Genomic DNA, 25,424 nt, shown 5'->3' on the forward strand with positions numbered 1-25,424 from the left:
CTGGCGGTAACCAGGTATGAGCCGCGGAGGAGGTTTCCTCAGGCCCTGCTCGGCCGATTTTCTTATTTTTTTTTTTGCTGGACGCAGCTAGCACTTTGCTAGCTGCGCCAGCACACCGATCACCGCCGCCCGCGCCCGATCCCCGCTATCTGTCGCGGCGCGCCCCCCCCCCCCAGACCCCGTGCGCTGCCTGGCCAATCAGTGCCAGGCAGCGCCGAGGTTGGATCGGGACTCCCAATGATGTCACGACGTCACTGACGTCATCCCGCCCCGTCGCCATGGCGACTGGGGGGGGGGAGCCCTCCAGGAAATCCCGTTCTTTGAACGGGATTTCCTGATCGAAGCGGGCGGGGGGATGCCGCTGGGTTCGCTACATGATTTAACAAAAAACAAACAAACTGCTGCGCTGCCTCCTGGCGGAATTTTTCATACCGCCAGGAGGGTTAATCCACAATTATGCAATTCCATTACGAAAATGAAGTCTGAAATGACATTTTTTCTCTCTAATTGAATCAGTGTAAAAACACCTCCAGTGTGTCAGATTGTATGAGGAGGAAATAACCCCTCCAGTGGTGAGACTGTCGGGGTGTAAAAGGAGGAAATACTCTCATTGCAAAACCAGTTCCAGCTCTGGAAATTCCCCACTCCTCAGGGTTTTGTTTTGTAGTTTACTGATAACCCTGGTCACGTGGATGGTCATGTGACACAGAGAGTCAGGCGTCACGTGATCCCCCCCCCCCCCCGAGCCCCCGCGTCACGTGACCACGCCCTTCGCGTTGCCGTTGGATTAGAGGGAATGCGAAGGGCGGGCGCGGCAGCCAATGAGAGCCCGGGAGGGGCGGGGCTTGGCTGATATACAGCAGCGCTGCGCTGGGGGCTGGGAGAGGCTGAGGTGCGGCGGCGGACAGGTGAGCTCGGGGGGCGCGCATGATGTGTGTCGGGGGCGCGCATGGTGTCTATTGGGGGTTCCTGCAGTCCCTTCCTAATGTGTGTGTATGAGAGGGGAGCTCTGTGTGTTTCTCTATCCCAGCAGAGACTGGGGGAAGCCTTCCCCACCAACTTCCTCTCTGCCCTGCAAGATAAGCACCAGCATAATGACCTGTAAAGGAAAGCATTTCTTTGTTACACATCCTGCAATAAATCTGCAGTGTGTCTACTTCCTGCTTTCATGGACGCCGACATGGGGTTAATATCCTGTTTTTGCAAATGAACTGCTCTGCAGAGGCAGCAGTAAGGGCCCGTTTCCACTTGTGCCGCATGCGTCTGCGAGACGCGCGGCGGCACTTTCGGGTCTGCAGGTACGCAGACTGATCCGGAACTTGCAGTCTCCCGCGCGACTTTGGATGGGAAAGCCGTCCGACAGGCCGGCGGTGCTATTACTCCCTATGGCAGTTTCCCCATGCAATGTGCCTGAAGGGAAACTGCGGATTCAGCGCAGGAACCGCACAAGTGGAAACGGGCCCTAATTCCTGAGCTGACTCAGAGATCAAATTGTGATTCGTCGCAGATGAGGCGTTAGACCGGCTATAGTCTCTAAATCAGGGGTCTCAAACTCAATTTACATGGGGGCTGCAGGAGGCAAAGTCAGGATGAGGCTGGGCTGCATAAGGGATTTCACAATCGCGGCGCATCGTTGCCTCTGCCCGCCCCTCTCACTCTTCCTTCACAGAGAGGGGCGGAGAGAGGCGGCGATCCGTGCGGCGATTGACGTCAGGAGGGGCAGAGCTGAAGCTGAAAGCTCTGCCCCTTCCAGGAAATGCCGGCGGTATGCCCCCCCGGGCGATTTGGGGGCTCTGCAGCCCTCGTTTATCGACGGGGATGTGGCGGATTACTTGGGCGCACTGAAGCGAACTATAAGGAAGCTTTTGCCGGCGAGGGCCACAAAATATTGTATCAAGGGCCGCAAATGGGCTGCGAGTTTGAGACCCCTGCTCTAAATACACACAGCCTGCGTTTCTGTTTTCCTTTTTGTTCTGTGCAAGAGTTCAGGTTCACATTAACGGCCTTGCACTTGTTTTAGGGCCCGTATCCACTAGCGCGAATCCGCATGCAGACAACGCATGCGGATTCGCATAAGCAATACAAGTGGATGGGACTGTTTCCACTTGTCAGTTTTCATTTGTGTTTTTATGTGCAGGATTTTTCTGCACGGTAGACCCTGCAGAATTCGCCTGCGTGTGGAATGCAGGCGAATCGCAGGCAATGTATTTAATAGGGAAATCGCATGCGGTTTTTCCCCGCGATTTCGCGTGCGATTTCGCATTGAAAGTAATGTAAATTGACACAGGCAGTGACATGGTTAAAATCGCATATACCCTGCCTATGCAAAATCGCGGCAAAAAACGCATGCGGAATCGCATCCGCATGCGATTTTGTCAGCGGTGATATGCGGCGATTCCGCACCGCACTAGTGGAAACGGGCCCTTATGAATAACAGGTGCACTTGTCACAATACATATGAGTTAGGGCTGATGCACACCAAGAGCGCTTTTAAAAATGCCATCACTGTGAAAAGCACTTGGCAAATGTATTTGAATGGGACGCAGCACACCAGAGCAATGCGCTTTTTTCCCCCAAACACAAATGCAGGGTTTAGGGCCTTTTTCCACTACACAGCTAAATCTCTAGGGCTGCTACTTTATCATAGAAATCATGAGAAGTATTTTCCACTATAGTGATTCGATTTGCATAGCGCAATCGCTTTCTGGAGTTTTTTTTTTTTTTGTGATAATGCAATGCAAAGCAAATTAAAAATCGCATAACCAAATTAATGAAAAATCGCAATCGCTGGCATTTTATTACAATTGCTGGTGGAAAAGAGCTCGCTGATTTCTGAGGCAATTCAGACTAAGTGTTAAGTATAGGAAAGTGGAAAATCGCTCTGAAAAGCGCTAGACTAGAGCGTTTTTTTGTTTTTTTTTTCCAAGTGTTTTTGTTACAGAAGCTGTTCAGTTCCAGCTCTACTGTAACAAAACCTAACAAACCCTACACCAAAACACTCTGAAAACTGCTAGGCACAGGCTTAGAATCAATCCACAAGAGGTTAGCACTCAGCATACAAGTACAAATGCAAGTCTGCAGACCCAAACCAGTTCGCCTCTATAGATAAAAAAACACATAAGACTTGTTTATAATCGTGCAAAAATTTATGTTTGATAAAATGAACTTTATTCCAGGACCATGTATTGTGTGTGTGTGTGTGTGTGTGTGTGTGTGTGTGTGTGTGTGTGTACACCTGTGACTGATGATCCCTCATGTGACATTGCTGGGCCAGCAATGTACGGACATAACGTCAGCTGTATAGCTGATAATGCGTTCTGTTGGTATGCAGAGGGCTGGCAGGACATTGTAGGCGTACGAGAGAGAACGGCGCCGGAGACTTGGGCGCAGGATACAGCCGGTATATAGCTGATCCTGCTGCCGCACAAGTCCGGGCCGTGTTAATTACTATTCCCCCTCCAGGCCGACATGGATAGTGGGGGAATGAAATAATTCGGCTTCCAGCAATCGCTGGAATCCGAATTATTGTTTTAAAAGCAACTTCAGGTCCGTCTTCTGACGGCGCTGAAGTTACTCCCTGTGTCTGCGATAGCCGTAGTTCCTATTACGGCCTATGGTGGCGCCGGCTGCGCCCAAGTCTCCTGCGCTGCTGCGCCCAAGTCTCCAGCGCTGGATTTACCGTGTTCGCATTGTAGGCGGGAAAGCAACTTGCACAAAGGAATCTGCCATCATTCGGCCAAACTGATCCGCATGGCGGATGGCTTGCAGAGTGCTGGTTTAAGGAGCGCCTGTTTACATGCCATATTACCGGCTGAGGTGGTCGATATTGGCCTCGATTGACTCTATAATCAAGTATGTGTATATGTAGGGTTTCTGAGGTGAAGTAGATACAGCTTTACTTGCCTGTCCCTCGCCACAGTTCTGCTGTCTTCCAGGGTCCCGCCGTCAGCCCTGCAGTGGATTGCCGTGTTAATGGCTATGGTGCAGGTATGTGCCTCTAGTGCTCCTGCTGCTGAGTGTTCTGCGCAGGGGCAGGGTGCTCCCTGGGTTGCGCAGGGGCAGGGTGCTCCCTGGGTTGCGCAGGGGCAGGGTGCTCCCTGGGTTGCGCAGGGGCAGGGTGCTCCCTGGGTTGCGCAGGGGCAGGGTGCTCCCTGGGTTGCGCAGGGGCAGAAGCTGCGAACGCACTATGGTGCTGATAGCGGAACCCTGGAGCACAGTGTTGCTGCGGTGAGGGGCACACAGCCTTCTAGGAGCTGGAGGAAGCCCCAGGTAAGTATAGCTGTATATGCTTTTTTCACCTCAGAATCACTTTGCAATTTGTCTGTAGAGTGAATTGCATTATGCATTACTTTTTACATGTTGATGACTTACAGTAGGTATTTGACAGCTGGCAGGTTTTGGGGTAGTACATCTCTTAATGGTATCCTGACACAATAAAATGCATCAAATGAGGTTTGTAAATGGTGTGGGCTATGGGGGGGGGGGGAGGTAGGGGGTAGCAAGCATTTGTAATTGCCTTCATGGAGCTGTTCCAGAGCCCCTGTGTAAACACAGGCATTGGATACTTATTGGGGGGGGGGGGGGGGAAGGGTTGCCCAATTTAGCGTTGGCTTTTTAAAAAAAATCTAATCTCAATATCTATATGCTGGTGCATCCATGGTGAAGGGGCATCTTCTGGATTATTCCCCTCTTGTACCTCGTGTCCTCTACATGGGCACAGTACAGGAAGTCCCGACATTGCGGCAGGTTGGAGGCTGGTATTGCTGCCATGCACTAGTCAGGAACTCCCTGCATTTGGACTATAAGACCTTGTGTTTTTTTGTTTTGTTTTTTTCTCCTCCCTATTTTTGGGAGAGCAAAAGTAAGTCTTATAGTCCAAAAATACAGCACTTCTAATCTTCTGTTGATCTGTTTGTATTGTTTAATATGGTTTGGTAGGCCCAGAATAAAACTGTATAGAAAGATATGAAATTTACAGATACAGAAAGCAAGGAGTGAATGCTCACAGATCTGGGGAAAGTCCAGAGTTCATTGTTCAGGCTGTGTAAAAAAAAAAAACCAAAAAACTGAGAATAACAACCTGGAAGAATGCAGATAGTGTGTAAGGCATGTGACTGTTTATAACACTGACGTTGAGATGTTGGGCTGGTCAGGGTGGGCGGTATAGAGGGTAGGTAGAAGCAGGCAGCCAGAATGCAGTACTGTCTAGATTTAGAATCTGAAGCTGCTCCAGTTGGGGGACTCTTGTCTTAGTAAGGCCCTAACATGTTGGGGTACAATGGATACAACTAGAATGAGGAACTGTGTAGAATTTGGAAACTTTGGTCTAAGGGCCCGTTTCCACTAGAGCAAATCTGCATGGGAATTTGCATAACCAATACAAGTGGTTGGCCCTGTTTCCACTTGTCGTTGTTTTCCTGTATTTTTCTGCACGGTAGAGCCTGCAGAATTCGCCTGCGTGTGGAATGCAATCGATTCGCAGGTTATGTATTTGATAGGGTAAAACACACATGCGTGTTTTGCTGCGATTTTGCGCGCAAATTCGCATAAAAAGTAATGTAAATTGAACCAGGCAGTGACATGGGTTAAATTCTGCCTATGCGAAATCGCGGCAAAAACCGCATGCGGAATCTCATCCGCATGCGATTTCGGCATCGGTGGAATCATGGCGATTTGCACCGCACTAGTGGAAACGAGCCCTAAGAGATTTGGTGATAAGCTGTGTGTGTAGGGGAAAGCCAGTCCAAAAACTCATAATTGGGGATTCTTAAATTTTTGTTTTTAAAAGGATTTGGGGCTGGTTCACAAGGGTGTTGAACCAGCATTCATTTTGCCACTTGGTGTTTGTTGCTCAAGCGCTGCCCAATAAAATGAATGGACAACTCTTTGGACAACTCTTCATTTACCAATAACTTAATCACTACTAATCACAAAGAAATGATCTATATCGGGGTTTTTCACCACCAATTGGGCTTTTTCTGGTTATTTGCTTTCAGGATTACTTTATTTTCTATGCATTTTAAAGAGAAACCAGGAAAAAAGAGAAAATACACTATTTCTCCAATTTCATCCCCTATAGTTTTAATATAAACACTGCTACTGTGCATAAAACACATACATTTTATCTGCCCATCTGTCCTGGTTCTCACAAGATTTGAATTATGTCCCTAGTACAAGAATGATGACAATATAGTATTTGGAAATGGGTTTTTTTGTTTTCAATTTTCACATGCACAGGCATGCAGGAGTGTGCGGGAGCGCACACGCGCAGAGGCAGCAGCGCTGTCTGACTTATAAAAACGCCCTGGAGCCATTACGGGGCTCTAGCATGACGTTTTTAGAAGTCAGCTTGTCATTAAGTGGTTAAATGCAGGCACCGGCTTTTTCCCTCCACAAATGCTGTTCTCAGTCTTGTCTCCCGTCATCTAGTTTATCCTGGATGCTTTTGGCTAAAGTGTAGCGCTTCCATGTCTCCCTGCAGGGGTGAAAATGTGACATGTTTACCGAATGCCGGGGTCCGATGCCAAACACTAATCTGCTCATATTGTAGAGACAAGTTCAGTGTTGATTAAACACAACTTGCCTGTCTGAACCGGCTTTTTCTCAGCCCAACTACCAGAATTGGGTGCAAACGCGCTAGCTAGCATTTTTCGTGGGTGACTTTACTGTGATAAGCGCAGTAATATCACAGTACACTCTTATGATTCTCAAGCTACCAGCTGATGAACCGCGGGGGCCTTATGATGATTTGCTGTAGTCTCTGGATTTGTGGCAGAGTTGTTGCTCACAATAAATCAGACTGGAGCGCTGGCTACAAATTCAATCAGCAGTTAAGGGATACCTGAAGCAAAAAAGAGAAATTGAATACTTACTGCGTAGAAATCCAGAGGCTTTTAATCTCCTCCACCGAGTGACTTGTGCTACTATGCAGGCACAGGCTGTACTTGTGCCTGCGCAGTATGGCTGTGCTTGTACACAGGCGGGAGGTGAGGGTGTGGGCTGTGCTTGTGCAGTATGGCCACGCTTGTACACAGGCGGGAGGTTAGGGCATGGACTGTACTTGTGCCTGAGCAGTATGGCTGTGCTTGTACACAGGCAAGAGGCTAGGGTGTGGGCTGTACTTGTGCCTGCGCAGTATGGCTGTGCTTGTACACAGGCAGGAGGCTAGCGTGTGGGCTGTACTTGTGCTTATGGCTGTGCTTGTACACAGGCGGGAGGTTGGTGCACAAGCTGTACTTGTGCCTGCGCAGTATGGCTGTGCTTGTACAGGTGGGAGGCTAGCGTGTGGGCTGTACTTGTGCCTGCGCAGTATGGCTGTGCTTGTACAGGTGGGAGGCTAGCATGTGGGCTGTACTTGTGCCTGTGCAGTATGGCTGTGCTTGTACACAGGCAGGAGGCTAGCGTGTGGGCTGTACTTGTGCTTATGGCTGTGCTTGTACACAGGCGGGAGGTTGGTGCACAGGCTGTACTTGTGCCTGCGCAGTATGGCTGTGCTTGTACACAGGTGGGAGGTTAGCGTGTGGGCTGTAGTTGTGCAGTATGGCTGTGCTTGTACACAGGCAGAAGGCTAGGGTGTGGGCTGTCCTTGTGCCTGCATGCTATGGCCACGCTTGTACACAGGCGGGAGGCTAGGGCATAGGCTGTGCTTGTCTGAGCAGTATGGCTGCGCTTGTACACATGCTGGAGGTTAGGGCGTGGGCTGTGCTTGTGCAGTATGGCTGTGCTTGTACACCGTTTGCAGGCTAGGGAGTGGGCTTTGCTTGTCTGAGCAGTATGGCTGCGCTTGTACACAGGTGGGAGGCTAGGGTGTGGGCTGTACTGGTGCCTGCTCTGTATGGCTGTGCTTGTACACAGGCGGGAGACTAGGGAGTGGGCTGTGCCTGCGCAGTATGGCTGTGCTTGTACACAGGTGGGAGGCTAGGGTGTGGGCTGTACTGGTGCCTGCTCTGTATGGCTGTGCTTGTACACAGGCGGGAGACTAGGGAGTGGGCTGTGCCTGCGCAGTATGGCTGCGCTTGTACACAGGCGGGAGGCTGGGGCATGGGCTGTACTTGTGCCTGTGCAGTATGGCTGCGCTTGTACACAGGCGAGAGGTTGGGGCTGTAGTTGTCTGCGCAGTACAGCTGCACTTGTACACAGGCGGTAGGCTCCTCCCCTATAAGAACTTGGACTGTTTGAAAAACATCAACACACAAATATTGACAACTCCTATCAAAATACCTGAGATTATATTAATAGGTAGTATTTTGCTAACTCCATCTTTCATAATGGGGTATATTGAAAACTGGTTTTAAGCAATTAACGATGTTCTGGGGGTTTTACCTTGCACATCAATAGTCTAGGGGTGCATAGACACACATCCAATTTTGATTGGGACATTGCTGGCCAATTTTTTTATCACCTTTATGTAGTTTGAGGGCCAAAAGATTTTAAATACCATGAACAGATTGTATAGGTGAACTCCTATGTGGTGGTAAGGTTGGACCAGGCTTCAGGCTGCTTACATCCATGCTGTGTCCATGCTCTAGAAAATATCTTCAGTAAGGGCCCTTTTCCACTGCGCTAGCTGAGTCGCAAAATCGCAAACAGCTAGCGATTTTACAATCGCTAGGGTTTGCTAAATAACACAGGAATCGCGGTAGGTTATTTCCACTACCGCGATTCGTTTTTGCCTCAAACGCGATCGTGCCGCGGAGTGATATTTGCCGCGATTTTGCTATGCACTACAGTGCATAGCAAAATCGTGAACGCAAGCGCCGGAACTTTCCTGCACTTTGCGATTCAGCAGTCGCTAGCGTTCAGCGTGAACGCTAGTGGAAAAGGGCCCTTAGCGCTCGTTCACACTTGAGCAGGAATCGTGTGCTTCCCGCTCAGCGCAAAAACACTAGCGGTTTTTAAAAACCGCTAGCCCATGTAAGCCTATGGCAGTGTACTCACTGCCATGTTAGCGTTAATCGCAAACACGTGACATGCAGCGTTTTGCCGGTGATTCGCGATTAGCATGCATAGCACCGCTAATCGCAATCTCTCCCTAAACTCTGCAGTGTCCAGTGTTTTTTTTTTTTATTTTGCATTTTTCAGCGTTTTAAGGCTAATGCAAACGCCTGAAGCGATTTTACTAAGTATTCCCGGCTTTTTGCCTAGTGATTATGATTTGATGTCAAGCAATTTATGGAGCGATTGAGTTGAGCAGAAGTACTTTGAGCTGGGAGCGAACAGCTTTTAAAATGAGAAAAAATCGCTCTGTTCAGCACTTTTTAGAGCGATTCATTCCCCCCCCCCCCCCCACACACACACACACTTTTCCTATACTTTACATTGTAGCGTAATGGCCTCAAAAGCTGCAGGACCCATGTTTGGGGGGGGGGGGGGATCCCATTGCTCTGGTGTGATCAGTCTTATACAAACACATTAGCCACACGCTTTTTGAAGTGCAGGCCATTTTTTAATTTTTAGAATCCCTCTTGGTGTGTAGCAGCCTTAAGGTGCGTACACACATGCGACTATAGTCATTTGAAACGATCGTTCCCCGATCGTTTCAAACGGCTATCGTTTAAAAAAAAAAGCAGCCAGTCTAACGATGGACGAGCTAGATCGTTAAAAACGAACTATCTAGCTTGTTGGATTTTTTCCAACGACGATCGTTTGCAAAAGTAGTACATCGTTGGAAACGGTCGTTCGTACTAGGCTTGACATGCGCATTTCGCTATTTCTCCATGGAACTTCTCATTTTTATGCGCAATAGTTGCTTTACGTGATGTAACGTTCAATCTAACGATCAGATCGTTGCACACATTTTAAAACTAACTTTACTTAGGTCGTTCTTTCATCAATTAAAAGTTCGTTCGTCGTTCTCAACGAACGATCGTTGTCGCATGTGTGTATGTAGCATTAGGCCTGGAACCCACTACAATACTCTTTATCTCTAATCGCAATAGCTAGCGGTTTGTAAGCCATTTCATGAGTTTTCGGTAGTGATTTCAAAAGTGTAATTTGCCAGAAGCTGTGGAGCGATTAGATTGGTCCTTTCAATTTTAATTTTGTTAGTGTGCACTAATGTTAAAAAGCGAGCAAAATCGCTCTGTAGGTTTTAACAAGCGATTATGCCAGTGTTTATATACTTTACATTGCAGAAACGCTAACACTAAAAATGCTGCATGTCCTGCATTTGTGATTTTGGCAATCGCTGCAGTGGAATTTGGCCCATCCATTCACATTAGCTGAGTGTTCAGGGAAATGAACCACTCACAAACTCGCTCTAGTGGGTTCCAGCCCTCAGATGGGAATGGAGCCGTGTTTTATGTGGACAGAGGACAAGTCTGACCTGCTCTGCACTGAGCACCAGTAGTTACTGGTAATCTAGAATACTACAGGGCTGACTTCACACCGGATGAAACTTGTGAATGTTGTAAAATCACATCTGAGAATGGAGTAATAATTGCTGCCTTGCATTGAGTGGGTGGTGCGTTTCCTGCACAGGTTGGGCTGCTTCCCTAGTCTGACTTCCTGATTCTGCCGCAGATCAGTCATATGACCTTGGCTGACATGACATCAGGTAGTCACAAGATCTTTAGTTGCTGATGTCTGTTTTTTGTCTGTTTGCACACTGCCACACCTGCAGTACAGTGTGAGGCTGTTTCCTGTACAGTATGTTTAAGGCAGGGAAAACACTTGACAGTTTTTGTACACTTTTTTTCTGCACAGAAACTGAACTCATGTTAATCAATGAGCTAGTTCGCACTTGGGCCTCGTTCATATACACGCTGCCGTGTGCATTTGGAAGTGCGTATGATGTGCTGAAGCGCAAGAATGGCTGAAGGACATAGACAGTCCTTGTACCGTTCCCATCTACTGTGCTGAGCAGCAGAACGATGCGCTGGGAAGCGCTTGCTTACTGCTGCTTGCATTTTGCCTGGAAGCGCAGAGCTGATTCCATCACTGTCAATGGATGGGATCAGCGGCGCAGCTGGCGTGCAATCGTACGCGTTGTGCTCCAATCACACGACAATCTGCGCTGCATAGATGTGAACGAGACCTTAATGTGTTTTTTGCGCACCGAAAAAAATCTGACATTCTGCAGTTTTCTGTATCCATTACATTAGCTGCGGTGAAAAGAGAGCACGTGTTTTTCTGCATAGAAACACTGTGTGCAAAAAAATGCGCACAGAAAACTGAATAACAAGTGTGTTCCGTGCCAGAGGGGGAAAACTGAGGTGTTTTGTTTTAGGCACGGGGAGCATAATGCAAACACAAGGCTGTCCATAAACGACACTCACAACTGCCTTTTAAAACAAACCAGCCAGTTCAGCTACCGTTCTTTAATGCAGACATGTATGAAGCTGCCCACTAACGGTACAATACAGCAACCGATCGATTTGTTTCCAAACGCCACAGTAATCAATCAGAAACGATCGGTCGTGCTCATTAACTGTTGCATTCCTGCTACCCAGTTCTGTTAGGTTAATGGAATTGTTTTTTTGTTTTTTGTTGAGCCCATGATTGGATCACGGTCTTTAATGCTACCTTTATGCCTGGTTCCCAGTGGTGGTGCGTAACATGTATGTATGTCTGCCACTGGTAGGTGAAGTGCTCAGTGTGGGGTTTGGCTGGCTGGAGAACAGCACCTGGCTGGGAGTAGGACACTACCCTCCCTCCTCCTCTGCCTCATCTGTCCTCCTGTTAGTGGTGGGGTGGGTGGATAAGTCCTCTTTATTCCTGGGCTGCGTCCTCCTCCTCCCTTCTGCTGTCTGTGCACCACCCAGTCTCTTTGTCACATACTTAGGCTGCACTGCTGCTCTCCTGGCCGGGTGCCACTTCACAGGTAGCTGGATGGTCTCCTGTGGTGGCCCCTCATAGTTGTAGCTTCTGCTGCACGCAGCATGCTTTCAGTCTCTCAATGACCTGTCAATTTCCATCGGACTCTTGCTGTCCCCTTTAAGTAGCTGCTTTGAATCGCATGATTAATCCTGCTTCAATGCAGAGCCGGCCCTGACTCTATAGCATACATGTCAAACTCCAGCCGTGGGCCAAGTCTGGCCCTTGGAACCATCAGATTTGGCCCTCAGGAGATTTCCCCACTTTGCATTATATTTGGCCCACTTAGGACCACCAGGTAAGGTGTGTGTGTGTCCATCCTAGATCATCTGGGAAGCCTTATGGGGAGGGGGGGAAAGCACTAGCTACCAGGGAATTGTATGGAGGACCACTAGACACCAGGAAACTGAATAGGGGAAGGAGGGGGGGCACGTGACACAAGGGAACTGTATAGTGGGTGGATGGGGGGCTATTATACACCAGGGAACTTTATAAGGGTTAGAGGTGGCCACTAGACATTGAGGTTGGCCCATGACCCGGTCCCAGAGCTCAATTTTGGCCCACTTTGTATTTGATTGACACCCCTGCCCTATAGCAAAACAAGGCTTAGTCCATTAGATTTTTTTTTTCCTGAGACAGCTGTTGCTTTTATGGCAGGCAATCAGTAAAGTGCTAGGTAAATATGTACTGTACAGTGTTGTCCCCAGGCTCTTTTTTTAGCCGGGTGCTGCACCCGGCTAATTTTGATGAGCACCCGGCTGTCATCAGCTCGCCTCCTATGCTATAAGCAGAGTTGTGCAGAAAAGTGCTGGCCCTGCATTCTCTAATATTGCCCCACCCAGCTACTATTTCATGTCACCCAGCTGGAAGAAAAATTCTGAGAGAACACTGGTGTACTCAGCACACCAGCTGAAGACATGTGCTTTCTTAAATAAAGCAAAGGGTTTACATGACATGAAGTCAATTTGCACACATGGGGAGTCTGGCGGAGCAGCACTTTGTCTTCTGGAAGCTGAATTGGTCTGCAATGTGCAATATAATTATACTAAGTGTAGGTTGTCACCTTTCCTCTTGTCAATGCCGATGGCAGCCATTGTATGTATACTTCATATCCAGCTCACAGAGGGGGGGAGCCATATACTTCTTGGGAGCACTGCAGCTTTCACATAATCACACAGATGAGATTGGTTATGAAACCAAGGAACTTGTGAGATTACAGGAAGGCATCATTGCACAAGGCTTGGACTGATTTTTCAAGAACTTGCAATTTAAACTACAGTATGTACACGCCTTACATTTACCATCCCAAAATAGTGCTTCATTTTGAAATCTAGCATGTGTAGAAACACTTCCTGGCAGAAACCTTCTCTCCAGTGGTTTGTCAAGCTGCCAAATGCTGGGTTGATGTTGTCTTCTGCTTGCCTTCCCCTTTCCATAGAGCAGCAGGCGCACAACCTACACCCAGAACAAAGGTGTCCTTTGTCAGTACAATCTCTGATCTGCATTGTGACCACTGCTGGGACTAACCGCTTATGTGTGTTAGTAGATCTTATTAATCATTTGCACATATAAACACACACCTGCTATTGGCTGTTTTTTTATAAATTCTAGATTTAAATTGCATTCAGGTTTCTAAATTGACATCTCATTGTCAGGGCCGGATCTGTACCCTCTACCCCCCAAGGCCACTGTCAGCAGCCGCCCCTTCAGTATAGCGAGATGACCCCCATCCCTCCAGTATAGGTAGCCTGAGGCCCCCCCAATATAGGCAGCGAGATGACTCCTCCCCTTCCCTCCAGTATAGGTAGCCTGATGCCCCCCCCCCAATATAGGCAGCGAGATGACTCCTCCCTTTTCCCTCCAGTATAGGTAGCCAGATGACCCCCTTAATCCCTCCTTCCCACCCCTGCACCTTTCAGTATAGGTAGCCAGCTTGCCTTCACACCGCAGCAGCCATCAGTGTTACTCATTTCTCCGCTCGTCTCCAGTGCAGAAGCTTCCTCTTCCTTTCCGTCTCCAATGCTGCCCAAGTCCATAGCCACCGGCCACAATGCAAACGTGCACAGAGAGCAAGGTGGCCGCTGCACAGGCGGCTAGCAGCAGAGTACCGCGGTCAGGTGCTCGCCTGATCTCCCTGCATTGCAGCATTTGCAAGCTTTCTAATGCTGCACCAGTTTAGCCTGCTGCTTTGGTGCCCTTCCTCCTGTGGTGCCATGGCCTAGGGGCCTCGGCCTAAATCCGGCCCTGCACATTGTACCTATAACAGACAAGACAAATAACATTGGGGGCTTGTTCACACTATGAGCGCTTTGAAATTATTTTAAGCGCTAGTTTTTAAAAAAGTGCTTTAAAAGCGCTTGTGCAATGAAAGTCGATGTGAGTGTTCTCACATGAGTGATGAGCTTTCTTTCCAATCACAAACGTGGGTCCTGCACCATTTTCAGAACTTTCGCACTTTAGTGGAAGGTATAGGAAAATCGCTAAGCAATCGGATGAGCTTTTTTGAGTGCGCTTTTCAGCACAAAGTACATTTAAAGAGATTCAGTTCCAGGTCAAATTAACTTCCTGCTTGCAGAAAATGTGGGTATGTGGGGGGACACATACCTGCCTAATCTACACTAGGGACATAAATATCTCTTGGTTGAATCTGCCAATCACTAGATTTTGGATAGTAATTTTAAAATTTTTAGTTTTGATTTTATTTATTTTGGTTTCAAGCTTTCATTAAACTCTAGACCTTTGCTTGACACATTTTGGTAAGTAACAGGAAAAAGGTTATAAATTGCTTTTTGCACAGAAATCCTGGGAAAATTGACTGTCAGGAAGGCTACCCACGTATTCTAAACAAATATTTGGGTAGGCTACCCTGAGCGGGATCAAACTCTGCTTGAAGAAAGCTGGGCCTTGCATGAGCACAGCACTTGCCTGAAACTCTTCATAACTTTACAGCGAGATGTGATTAAAGCTAGGATTCTGCAGTTAACATTTGTTCCTACATAACTTTATCTTGGGTGTACTTTGGTAAAGTCCAAACCTATAAATACTTAGTTGTAAATATAACCGTGCCAAGTTTTGGGGAGTATGCCTATAAATGGCAAATCCATCACCAAGGTAAAGTCTGCCTGCGGACCTATAAAACGAACTGGCCAAACTGTTATCTTGGCCTACAATTGCCTGGAAAAATTCACTTAGGATGGATTCAGCTGAGCATTGGGCAAGATTTATGGCAAGATTTCCCAGTGGTGACTGGGAGGGTTTTTCATTCATCCCTTGGCATGAAAACCTTCAACCCCTGTGGCTGCTGAATCTGAGCAACAGTCATCGGATTCAGACCAGCAGATGATGATGTTGATCTGAATCATCTCTGCATATGTCTGTTATATGCAAGTTTCTTGTGTAAGGGAACTGCCTTGTATTGCTGCTAAAGCACTTTTTGAAAATGTGGTTCCCGTGAATCTTTCTACTGATCTATAGTTCTCACCCAGTCATATCGTCTCGTACATCGGTTAGTGCTGAGATTGGAGGCGCTTGGTAGAACTTGCAGATAAAGGGCAGTGATAAGCTGTGAATGTGACCTGATCTGCAGATTGTGGTCTGTGGTTTTTGCAGTGTGGCTGCAGGAAGTGAAAGTGGAAGTAGCAGCTGCTGTTAACTTCCTATGCACAGCTGTACTTAACCCTAACCTGCTAGGTGTGACATCTTCACCAGGGTGCCCGCCACTCCTGCAGTTATAGTGGTCTTCCTATGCACAGCTGTACTGCACCCTAACCTGCTAGGTGTGACCTCTTTACCAGGGCGCCCGCCACTCCTGCAGTTATAGTAGTCTTCCTATGCACAGCTGTACTGAACCCTAACCTGCTAGGTGTGTCCTCTTTACCAGGGCGCCCGCCACTCCTGCAGTTATAGTGGTCTTCCTATGCACAGCTGTACTGAACCCTAACCTGCTAGGTGTGACATCTTTACCAGGGCGCCCGCCACTCCTGCAGTTATAGTGGTCTTCCTATGCACAGCTGTACTGAACCTAACCTGCAAGGTGTGACCTGTTTACCAGGGTGCCTGCCACTACTGCAGTTATAGTGGTCTTCCTGTAGAATAGCGCTGGTCTACACATCATGGAAATCCGTTTTGTCTATTAAATAGCCCCCCGATTTCCCCCCCTGCATACATTACCTGATCCGGCCGGCGCGACTCCCCCTGACTCCCCCGGTCTCCGCTGTCTCTTCTCCACTCTGGGATCCAACTTTACTTCCTGCCGGGGGAAGTTTAAACAGTAGGGGGCGCTCTACTGTTTAAACTTCCTGCTGGGACAAGAAGTGAAGCCGGTCCGGAACCCAGCGGAGACCAGGGGACTCGCGCCGGCTGGAGCAAGTAATGTATTGCGTTGGGCATTCGATCGACTCACTCCCGACCTGCTGGTGATCGAGCAAAATCTTCCGCACGGATTGATCGATGAACTATCTATTTAGGGTGGAAATCGCTCGTTCTGTCAGCATTTGCGCAACAATTTCACAGCAGATTCAATCAGTGATCGAATGTGCTGTATATCGGCGGGAAAATCCTTCGGTGTATGGGCCCCTATAGTGTGTACCCAGCATAATGCCTAGTATACACCATACAATTTTCTGTAAGATTTCCTGTTAGATTATTTTCTGTAGAGACTGGTCATTATCTCTGCTGCATTGTCTTCTGGTCATCTCCTGCTGAATAGAGCAATGCCTAATTGCTCGGTAGATGGTTAGATAATTTCCAACATGTTGAAAATGTATCTATCTGGCAGGTAAATCTAATGCTGGATACACACGGTGCGTTCACGCACTCTATTTCCCGCTCGATTCCGTCGATTCGTTTATTTCCAACATGTCCGATTTGGATTTCGATGGATCGTTAGGTCGATTCGGCATACTTTGCATGTGAATCGACCTAACGATCCATCGAAATCCAAATCGGACATGTTGGAAATAAACGAATCGAGCGGGAAATCGAGTGCGGGAACGCACAGTGTGGATCCAGCATAATGCTGGGCATACACGGCTCGATTCCCTGCTCAATTCTTTTATCTACCGTTTGTTTTTCTTATCTTTTACCATTGTCCTCCATGCAGAATCGAGCGCGGAAACAATTGACGTGTCGGAAATTATGTATTGAGCCATCTAAATGGATTAGAATCGAGCCGTGTATTCCCAGCATAACAGAAAATCACAGAAAATGTAACAAATTGTATGGTGTACTAGCATAAAACAAAAAGTTAAAAAAAAAAAAAAAAACTTGCCTGGGAGGGATTTGACTTGTGCAGGGCAGTGAGATCTGCTATAGTTGTGTAATCGGCCTTCAGGCTCTAACACCAAAAATCGCAACGCAGTCTCATTTTGCATTTCACATTTTGCTGTTTTTGTTTTTTTTGTCTTTTTTTGTTTTTCTCCTATTTTGCTGTCAAAGTAGGTAGTAGAAATCTAACAGAATCAACAGGTTTTGGACTAACCTATCTCCTCATGGGGGTTCTCGGGGGTTTTCTTCATTTTCAAAAGCACTTTGTGAATGGCAGTTGCTCAGTCTAACTGCTAAAGTGAGCAGGGAGGCTGGCCAGCATCTTTGTAGAAATCCTCTTCAACGAGTGTCTTTATGAAGAATGGAGGCCATGCTGAGTATCCACATGAAGAGATGGACTAGACCAAAACCTGTCAGTAATGTCAGATTCTACTACCTACTGTAAGTGACAACGAGATGGGAGGAAAATCGTTTATGGCACGTTTTTTAATCTGGAAGAAACATACGAATGTGTTTACATTTTAAATTTTACCATTTTTGGTGATTTAGTTGTCCTTTTAAAGGTTTCTTTACATATGCCTAACAGAAATCTACTGTTTGCCACCCTGACTGCTTGCATTGTATACATTGCTGCATGTAAAGTAAGTGGTATAGCAATGGTGGATGCAGTGTTTGACTGCTCCATGGCCTCTGGACCAGAGGGGCCCTCCCTTAACCACTGTATCGGCTTTTCAGTGGTGCTGTGCTGGCAATGATCACATCTATGCTTTGAATAGTGGTAATCCTTAAAGTGAACCGGAGACGAAGCCCCCTCATGTATTTTACCATATATATCAGTGGGAACATTAGAGAAAACACCTACCCTGCTCTCTGTTTCATCCTTCACTGCTCAGCCTGCTTGTTATCAGCCCTGATAAAATCCCCCACTGAGCATTTAGTCTGGCTTTGCTCAGGAATCATTATAGCAGAGCCAGAAGGGGGCAGGCTTGGGCTTGAAAAGACATCAGAGAAGACAGACTCAGCTAGAATTCCTGAGCAAAGCCAGACTGAATGCTCAGTCAGGGATTTTATCAGGGCTGATAACAAGCAGGCTGAGCAGTGAATCCTCTGGTTCCCTTTAAACTGTATCCCTCCTCTGCTTATACCTCTCATACTGTGGATGTCCTTGGCAGGTTTTGTTACAACATATGATGTATAGATTTGGGTGTAGGGGGGAGTGCAGGCAAGCAATGTAAAACTTGTACTGGGGTCCAAAGCTCCTTGGCTACACCACTGACACCAAGCATGTCGGACTGCAATCAATGTAGATGGGAGTATCCTAAACTGAGCAGGGGAAGAGATTGCCTTTTAGCTGTCTGTTGATCGGTGGCATAGCAGTAGATGTGGTTTGTGTGCACTGGGGCCCACCAGGAGACTTCTTTCAACCAGCTGTATTAGCTTTTCATGCTAGTGATCGCCTCGGTTTTGAACAGTCCCCCCCCCCCCCCCCCCCCAATTATAAATTAAGCACATAGGTTCTGCCCACTGGTGCACAACAGTACTTCTGTGCACTGTCCATTGTCTTATGCTCTGTTCCCAGTCCCTGTGATCCCTGGTAGAAAAGTGTCTTTTGGAGAACCATCAAACAAGAGGGTTATGGAGGCTGCCATGTTTCCTTTTTTAAAGCCGATGGGTACCGATTTAAAAATAAAAGTCAGATACTCACGGAGAGGGAAGACTCTGTCCTATAGAGACTTCCCTCTCCTCTCCCGGTGCCCGCTCAGGATCCCCGTAGCAGTATTCGACCAGTTCGGTCAAATACTGCCACGTCCACCGCCGAAGGGAGGTTTCGGGTGCTCTCGGACTACCGAAGACGGGCCGCTCCATACTGCGCGAGCGCCCTCTATGACGTGCGTAGTATGGAGCGGCCCGTCTTCGGGGGCCAGAGTGCTCCCGAAGACTTCCGAAGTCCCCCGCGGCGGGGGATTTGAACGGAGGATCCTGAGGGCACCGAGAGAGGAGAGGGAAGGCTCATTAGGACCGAGCCTTCCCTCTCCTTAGGTGAGTAAAAAAATAAGATAATCGGTACCCATTCACTTTTATACAATACCAGTTGCCTGGCTATCCTGCTGAGCCTGTGCCTCTAATACTTTTAGCTACAAACCCTGAACAAGCATGCTGCAGATGGTCTTTGGGCCGGTGCACACCAGAGCGGTTCTGGAGCGTTTTTAAAAATGCTTGCAGGGGGAAAACCGCTTGCCTAATGACAGTGAATGGGCTGGTGCACACCAGAGCGGCTCGTTTCTTCCACAAACGCAAACTGCATCATTTCTTAGATTTGTGAGGCGTTTCTGCCTCAATGTTAATGTATAGGAAAGTGGAGAATCGCTCTGAAGAACGCTACATCAGAGAGCGGTTTTCCAGGCGTTTTTGTTACAATAAAGCTGTTACTGAACAGCTTCTGTAACAATATATGAAATCTGCTACACAAACGCTCCAAAACCGCTAGGTATGTTTAGAAAACCTCTATAAACCTGCCTAGAATCGCTCTGAAATAAGCTTCAAAAACCTCCAGCGTTTTCCAGATCTGCTAGCGGTTTTTGGTGTGCACTGGGCCTTTCTGACATTCTCATCAGATCTGAGATTACCTGCATGGTTGTGGTTTCTGAAGATTCAGGCACTACTGCAGCCAAGTAGACCAGCAGGGCTGCCAGGAAACTGGTATTGTTTTTAAAAGGAAATAAATATGGCAGCCTCTAATCTTCTCACTTCAGATGCCTTTTAAATAGGAAGAAAAACAAGTTTGCTTTCCTAAAACAGAAAGAATTTGCGATAATTCAGGTTGGAGTGAGCTCGAGATGTCTCCCAGTGCATCACTGCTGAATATATGCAAATTAACCATTGTTACCCTTAGAAGCTAAACACACCTCCAGAACCGCTGGAATGCAATGATGTGTCAGCTAGTTAATATGTGCAGAGCCATAATAATCCAACATGCATACAGACTGTTTCGGATTGTTTGATCCTCATCAGTGCATGGCATGGATTAATTTGGCTTTATGGAGTAGGGCTTGTAAGCTGACACATCATTGCATTCCAGCGGTTCTGGAGGTGTGTTTAGCTTCTAAGGGTACAATGGTTAATTTGCATATATTCAGCAGTGATGCACTGGGAGACATCTCAAGCTCTCTCCAACCTGAATCATCGCAAATTCTTTGTTTTAGGAAAGCAAACTTTTGTTGTTCTTAACATCTTAGTAAGGGGGCTTTTAGGACCATTGTAGTCCCTTACACACCCCAATGAGTTCTGGGTCACCATGAGCTGGCTGGTTAGTCTGTGCCTAAATAGGAAGAGACAGGCTTTTGGTGTCTGCCCCACTCATGCCCCTTTCCTTCCCTGTTCAAATCTCGATCTGCCCCACTAAGCTCACTCCCAAGTGTTACAAGCAGGCATTTTGCTACTGAAGCGCTGACTCTAGAAGCTCTTCTGGGGTCAGCACCATTTTTGATATGGAGATGCTGTGTTTTGAAAAGTAGCAGCAGCCTATCGGCACAATCGAAGGACATCAAAAGTTGGTAGTCTGCAGGGGGTGAGTATTGTGTAAATGGCTTTATTTTACATGTAATGTTTGGTTTCCTTTAAAGGGGAGCTTCAGCCTAAACAAACATACTGTCATTAAGTTACATTAGTTATGTTAATTAAAATGGGTAATATAATCTCTCACCCACCCTGTTTTTAAAAGAACAGGCAAATGGTGGTGGTTTCATGGGGGCAGCCATCTTTTTTTTTGGTTGAAAGGAGGTGACAGTAAGCATGAGACACAGTTCCAACTATCCTGTGTCCTAATCACTCCTCCCAGCTACACACACTAGGCTTCACATCTCCAATTCAAAATTTGAAAATTTGCACCAAAACAGAGTGAGAACATCAGAAATCCCATCATGCTTTGCACAGCCTCAGAGAAAAAATGCCTGGGCAGATTTCTTTGATGGGGTGGAGCTTGGCTTCTGTGCAGCTAAAAATGAGGCTTGGGTGAGAAAAAAAAAGTTCTGATGCTGTGAAACTGATAAAGACTCACCAAGCTTTCTCAGTGCTGCTGAGTAGATTTTTAGTCTGGATAATTGAAGGTAAAGAGGTGCCCTGGTTGAAATAAAAGCATCTAAAAACAGCTTAAAATCGAGGAAATAATGAGGTGGCTTACCTCAATAACGAAATCCTTGTATATGACAAAAGATTTTTATTTAGCACAGGCAACGCGTTTCGCGGGTCCAAGCCCGCTTCATCAGGCCAATAAAAGTGCCAAATGAACAAGTCGATATGGCAAAGGGAGCCTCTCTATTTTTTTTTTTTTCCTGCCAGGTGCTGAGACACCCCCACTACACTATATATATTTAAGTCTGGATGTTCACTTAAGCCTGATTCTGCACATTTGTTGTAAAGCAGCGATCACTGCTGAGATACTAATTACAGAGCTACTCCACTCTGGTTCTGCAAATAATTGGATATAAGCCGTTACATTTTTGGAAAGAATCGAATTTCCAGTCTTAAGTTGCGTTTTAATTGTAACAGCTGAGGCAGCTGCTATGTTATTTTATTTGCAATGCAATCAGAAAAAGGAGTCATTGAATATGTTGAAACTTGTGGCACTGACTAGAATGCTAGCCATGCGTGTGGGATCCCTTATCAGACGCTTGTAACAGCGGGGAGGATGTCACAACTTGTACGTCTAAAGTGTCTGGAAATAAACTTTTACTTATTAGAGATGAATAACTTGGAAGCTGTAAAAAGGAAAAAAACGCAGGAGTACTTAGAGGAAAAAAAGAACCAACAAAGCTGTGATTTGCGACAAAGGAAGCAGACAAGTGCCTCCCAGCACCAAGATTTTCCACCTTTGCTGCAAATCACGACTTTTGCAATGGCTGCGATAAGCAAGGAAGCTAAACCAAGGCGCCTGATTAGTGGCGGTGACCGCATCGCAGGTGCCAGGGCTTGCAGAAATGCTAACTGCAGCGGAATCCTGCAGTAGAATATCGCTAACTGTAGCGGCAGTCCCCTGCGCCTTCTATGTATGCAAATAACTTTATCTTGGGACTAAAACCTCTTAGTATACTATACAGGGGAGCAGTGTGTATGTACTGTCTACTACTTTCACTGGGGGGGGGGGGTCATGATTTGTATGTGTTTCTGCCCCTGCTATTGAATGTTCTGGATTAATAAGTGTTGATGTCATGGTATCTTTCAGCAGGATGGCTCCCCCCTGGTATCTTATGCTCTTGGTGACCCTCGTCGGGGCGTGGGAATGTCCTGATGGGACGGTTTGTGGTGAGCATACGGTCTGTTGCATGCTGCCAAATGGTGAGGTCTATGGCTGCTGTCCCCAGGATGAGGTAAGATTCCGTTACATAGCTATGTATGGTGTTGTAGTAACAGCTTTACAACAGCATTCATCTCATTCTCCTTTCCACTCAGGTTCTGTCTCGCCCTCTTCCCATGATTACCTTAGACCTCCCATGCACTGTGCATGCCGGCTGTCCAGACGAGTATTCCTGTGTGAGCACTCCGGATGGGACGTCTGCATGCTGCCCTCTAGACCAGGTACGGCACAGCTCGGCAACTCTGACGGGACTGGGATGAGAAATACTGGGCTATATTCTGTAACCAATAGATGATCAGCATGCCTCAGTAGTACCCAGAGAGCTCAAACATGCAAAGACAGATGGTCCAACTGCTGCAAATGAATTGAATTGATGCAAATGTAAAGCTATATAAAACGATCAACTGACTTATCTCATTGACTTCCATAAATGGTTAATTTAGAAATGGTTAATCATACAGTAATAAAGCGTTGATCCCGTTACAGGTTTCTTATAAGTTGAATTACAGGCAGAATTTCCTCTTCTCCGGCAGATTGTCCACACTGTTAAAAGTTCTAAGAACAAACTTTTCCCTCCCCTTTTGGATTAAAGGGAACCTAAACTGAGAAGGATATGGATTTTTCCTTGTAAAATAATACCAGTTGCCTGACTCGTCTGCTGATCCTGTGTCTCTAATACTTTTAGCCACAGCCCCTGAACAAGCATGCAGATCAGGTGCTCTGACTGAAGTCAGACTGGATTAGCTGCATGCTTGTTTCAGGTGTGTGATTCAGCCACTACTGCAGCCAAAGAGATCAGCAGGACTGCCAGGCAACTGGTATTGTTTAAAAGGAAACCTCCATCTCTCTGTTTAACCTGAGGTGAGATGGATATGGAGCCTGCCATTTTATTTATTTATTTTTTTGTAAACCATGCCAGTTGCCTGGCAGTCATGTTGATCTTTTGGCATAAGTAGTGTCTGAGGTTTTACTGGATTAGCCATATGCTTGTTCCAGGGTTTCGACTGAGTCAGATCAAATGTTCTGCTCCGTGCTTGTTCAGGGTCTGTGGCTAATGGTATTAGAGACACAGGATCAGGACGTCTATCAGGCAACTGGAATTGTTTAAAAGGAAATATGGCAGCCTCCATATCTGTCACCTTGGCTTCCCTCTAATGGATGTAGCATGTCCTCTCATGCAGCTGTCAGCCCCTGTGCAGTTAATGCTACTGAAACTATTTCTGAATGTAGAGGACTGTGCAGCGAAAGCTTGAACTGGACATTACATTGCTATGCAAGATGCCTCCTCCAAATACCCCATACCGATGGCGTAATGTTGGGCCAGTAGGCGACTATACTGTCAAATCAGGACTTGGGAGGCGGGGTTTTTGTGTGCTAGTGTAGCTACTTGTATACAGGTGATTAGCCATATAACTCATGCCAGACTCGTTCCACTTACTAAAAACTACTTTTTCAGGCTTGCATAAATCCTGTAATTAGAGCGGACCTGAACTCAGAACTTCCTCACTGTCATAAGGAAAACCTTTTTGTTACAACTTATACAAATCCTAAAATCTGCACTTTCTACTTCCTGCTTTCACGGAAGCAGACATATTAAAGGGAACCAGAGAGGAACCTTCATTAAAAATACAAAAAGCTTTTATACATACCTGGGGCTTCTTCCAGCCCCAGAAGCCTGGATCGCTCCCACGCCGCCATCTTCCGCTTCCTCTATTGCCGGTACCGGGTCCTGTCGCTTCCGGCAGATGCGGCCAATTGTCCGCATCACAGGGGGCTCCCTCCATACCCGTACGCATGAGGCTGCACAGTATGCAGCCTCACGCGTACCTATATAGAGGGAGCCCCCTGTGATGCGGACAATTGGCCGCATCTGCCGGCCGACTGGCGGTAATGACGGGACCCGGAAGCGGCGGATCCAGGCAGCGGAGGACGGCAACGTGGGAGCGATCCGTGCACAGGAGGAAGCCTCAGGTATGTATAACAGCTTTCCCCCAACGTCTCTGGTTCCCTTTAACATCCTGTGCTTTCAAATGAGCTTATCTGCCGTGGCAGTCAGGTGACACGGAGAGATCAAATTACAGTTTGATTAGACACAAATGAGGAGGAATTAGACAGGCTAAACTCTTTAAATGCATACAGGGTGCTTTTCTTTGTCTTCCATCAGTCCTGTGCAAGAGTTCGGGTCCACTTCAGACCTGAATTGTAAACTCACCAGCTCTTGAAGTAAATGAGACAAGTCCTGTAGTGGAACAAAGTAGGTCAGAGCCACTTCACTTACTGACACGCTACTGGCAGCAGCACCTACTCATGCTAGACAGAACAACCAGGTTAACCACTTGTGCCTATATCTGTCCTCTGTGCCAACAGTTTTGGCAAAAGGACATAGACCTGCAGGCAAAACTCAGCCAGTGGATTAGCACAAAACATCAACAAATCAGTTTTCCACATATTCGCAGGCATGTGGGTAAGCCCCTCTGCCAGTGGCAAGCCTAATCTCACTGGTCTCCATTCATAAAACTTCTTTTTTTTTTTTTATTTATTCATGGACATTGAACATGGAGTCTAAAATATCGAAAGCATTATATTTAAACGGGAACCTGGGGGGGGGGGGGGGGGGGGTTGGCTGCAGGGGAAGCCTTTTTTTGTTCGTCTCACAGCCTGGGGGGTTAGAAAAGCTGGCACCTCCCGAGAAGCCTTTTCAACCTATCAAAACCCGATCAGGACTTTCAGGAGGCAATGTTTTATTGGCTCTGCTCCTGCCAGTCATAGCTCATCCCTCTCTGCTTGTTTGAGTCACCGCTGGCCTCCCACAGTCTCCGCTCTGATTTCACCACACCAGAGCTGCCGGTAAGGTTTCTGGGCTTTACCGCATGTTGTAGTCTTCATGAATTGACATTTACTGATGTGTTGAGGTAATTACCCCACAAGTCAGTAATTTACCTCACTGATCGGGAATTTCAGCTTTTCATGCAGTAGCGGTCAAGAATTGACC

The 25,424-nt window shown here is 47.1% G+C and overlaps 1 protein-coding gene across 1 annotated transcript in view; it reads left to right on the forward strand.

Moving 5' to 3' along the window:
* The first annotated feature begins 885 nt into the window (after positions 1-885).
* The window catches only part of LOC137540892 (progranulin-like), a 65,041-nt gene continuing 40,502 nt past the window's right edge, over positions 886-25,424 (forward strand). Inside the window, exons 1-3 of the mRNA XM_068262078.1 lie at positions 886-908; positions 22,304-22,445; positions 22,528-22,653. Coding sequence (XP_068118179.1) covers positions 22,305-22,445; positions 22,528-22,653 — 267 coding nt within the window. The 5' untranslated portion in view covers positions 886-908; position 22,304. The remainder of the gene's footprint in view (positions 909-22,303; positions 22,446-22,527; positions 22,654-25,424) is intronic.

The sequence above is a fragment of the Hyperolius riggenbachi genome, chromosome 12, assembly GCF_040937935.1.
Source record: "Hyperolius riggenbachi isolate aHypRig1 chromosome 12, aHypRig1.pri, whole genome shotgun sequence".
In the NCBI taxonomy this organism is placed as follows: domain Eukaryota; kingdom Metazoa; phylum Chordata; class Amphibia; order Anura; family Hyperoliidae; genus Hyperolius; species Hyperolius riggenbachi.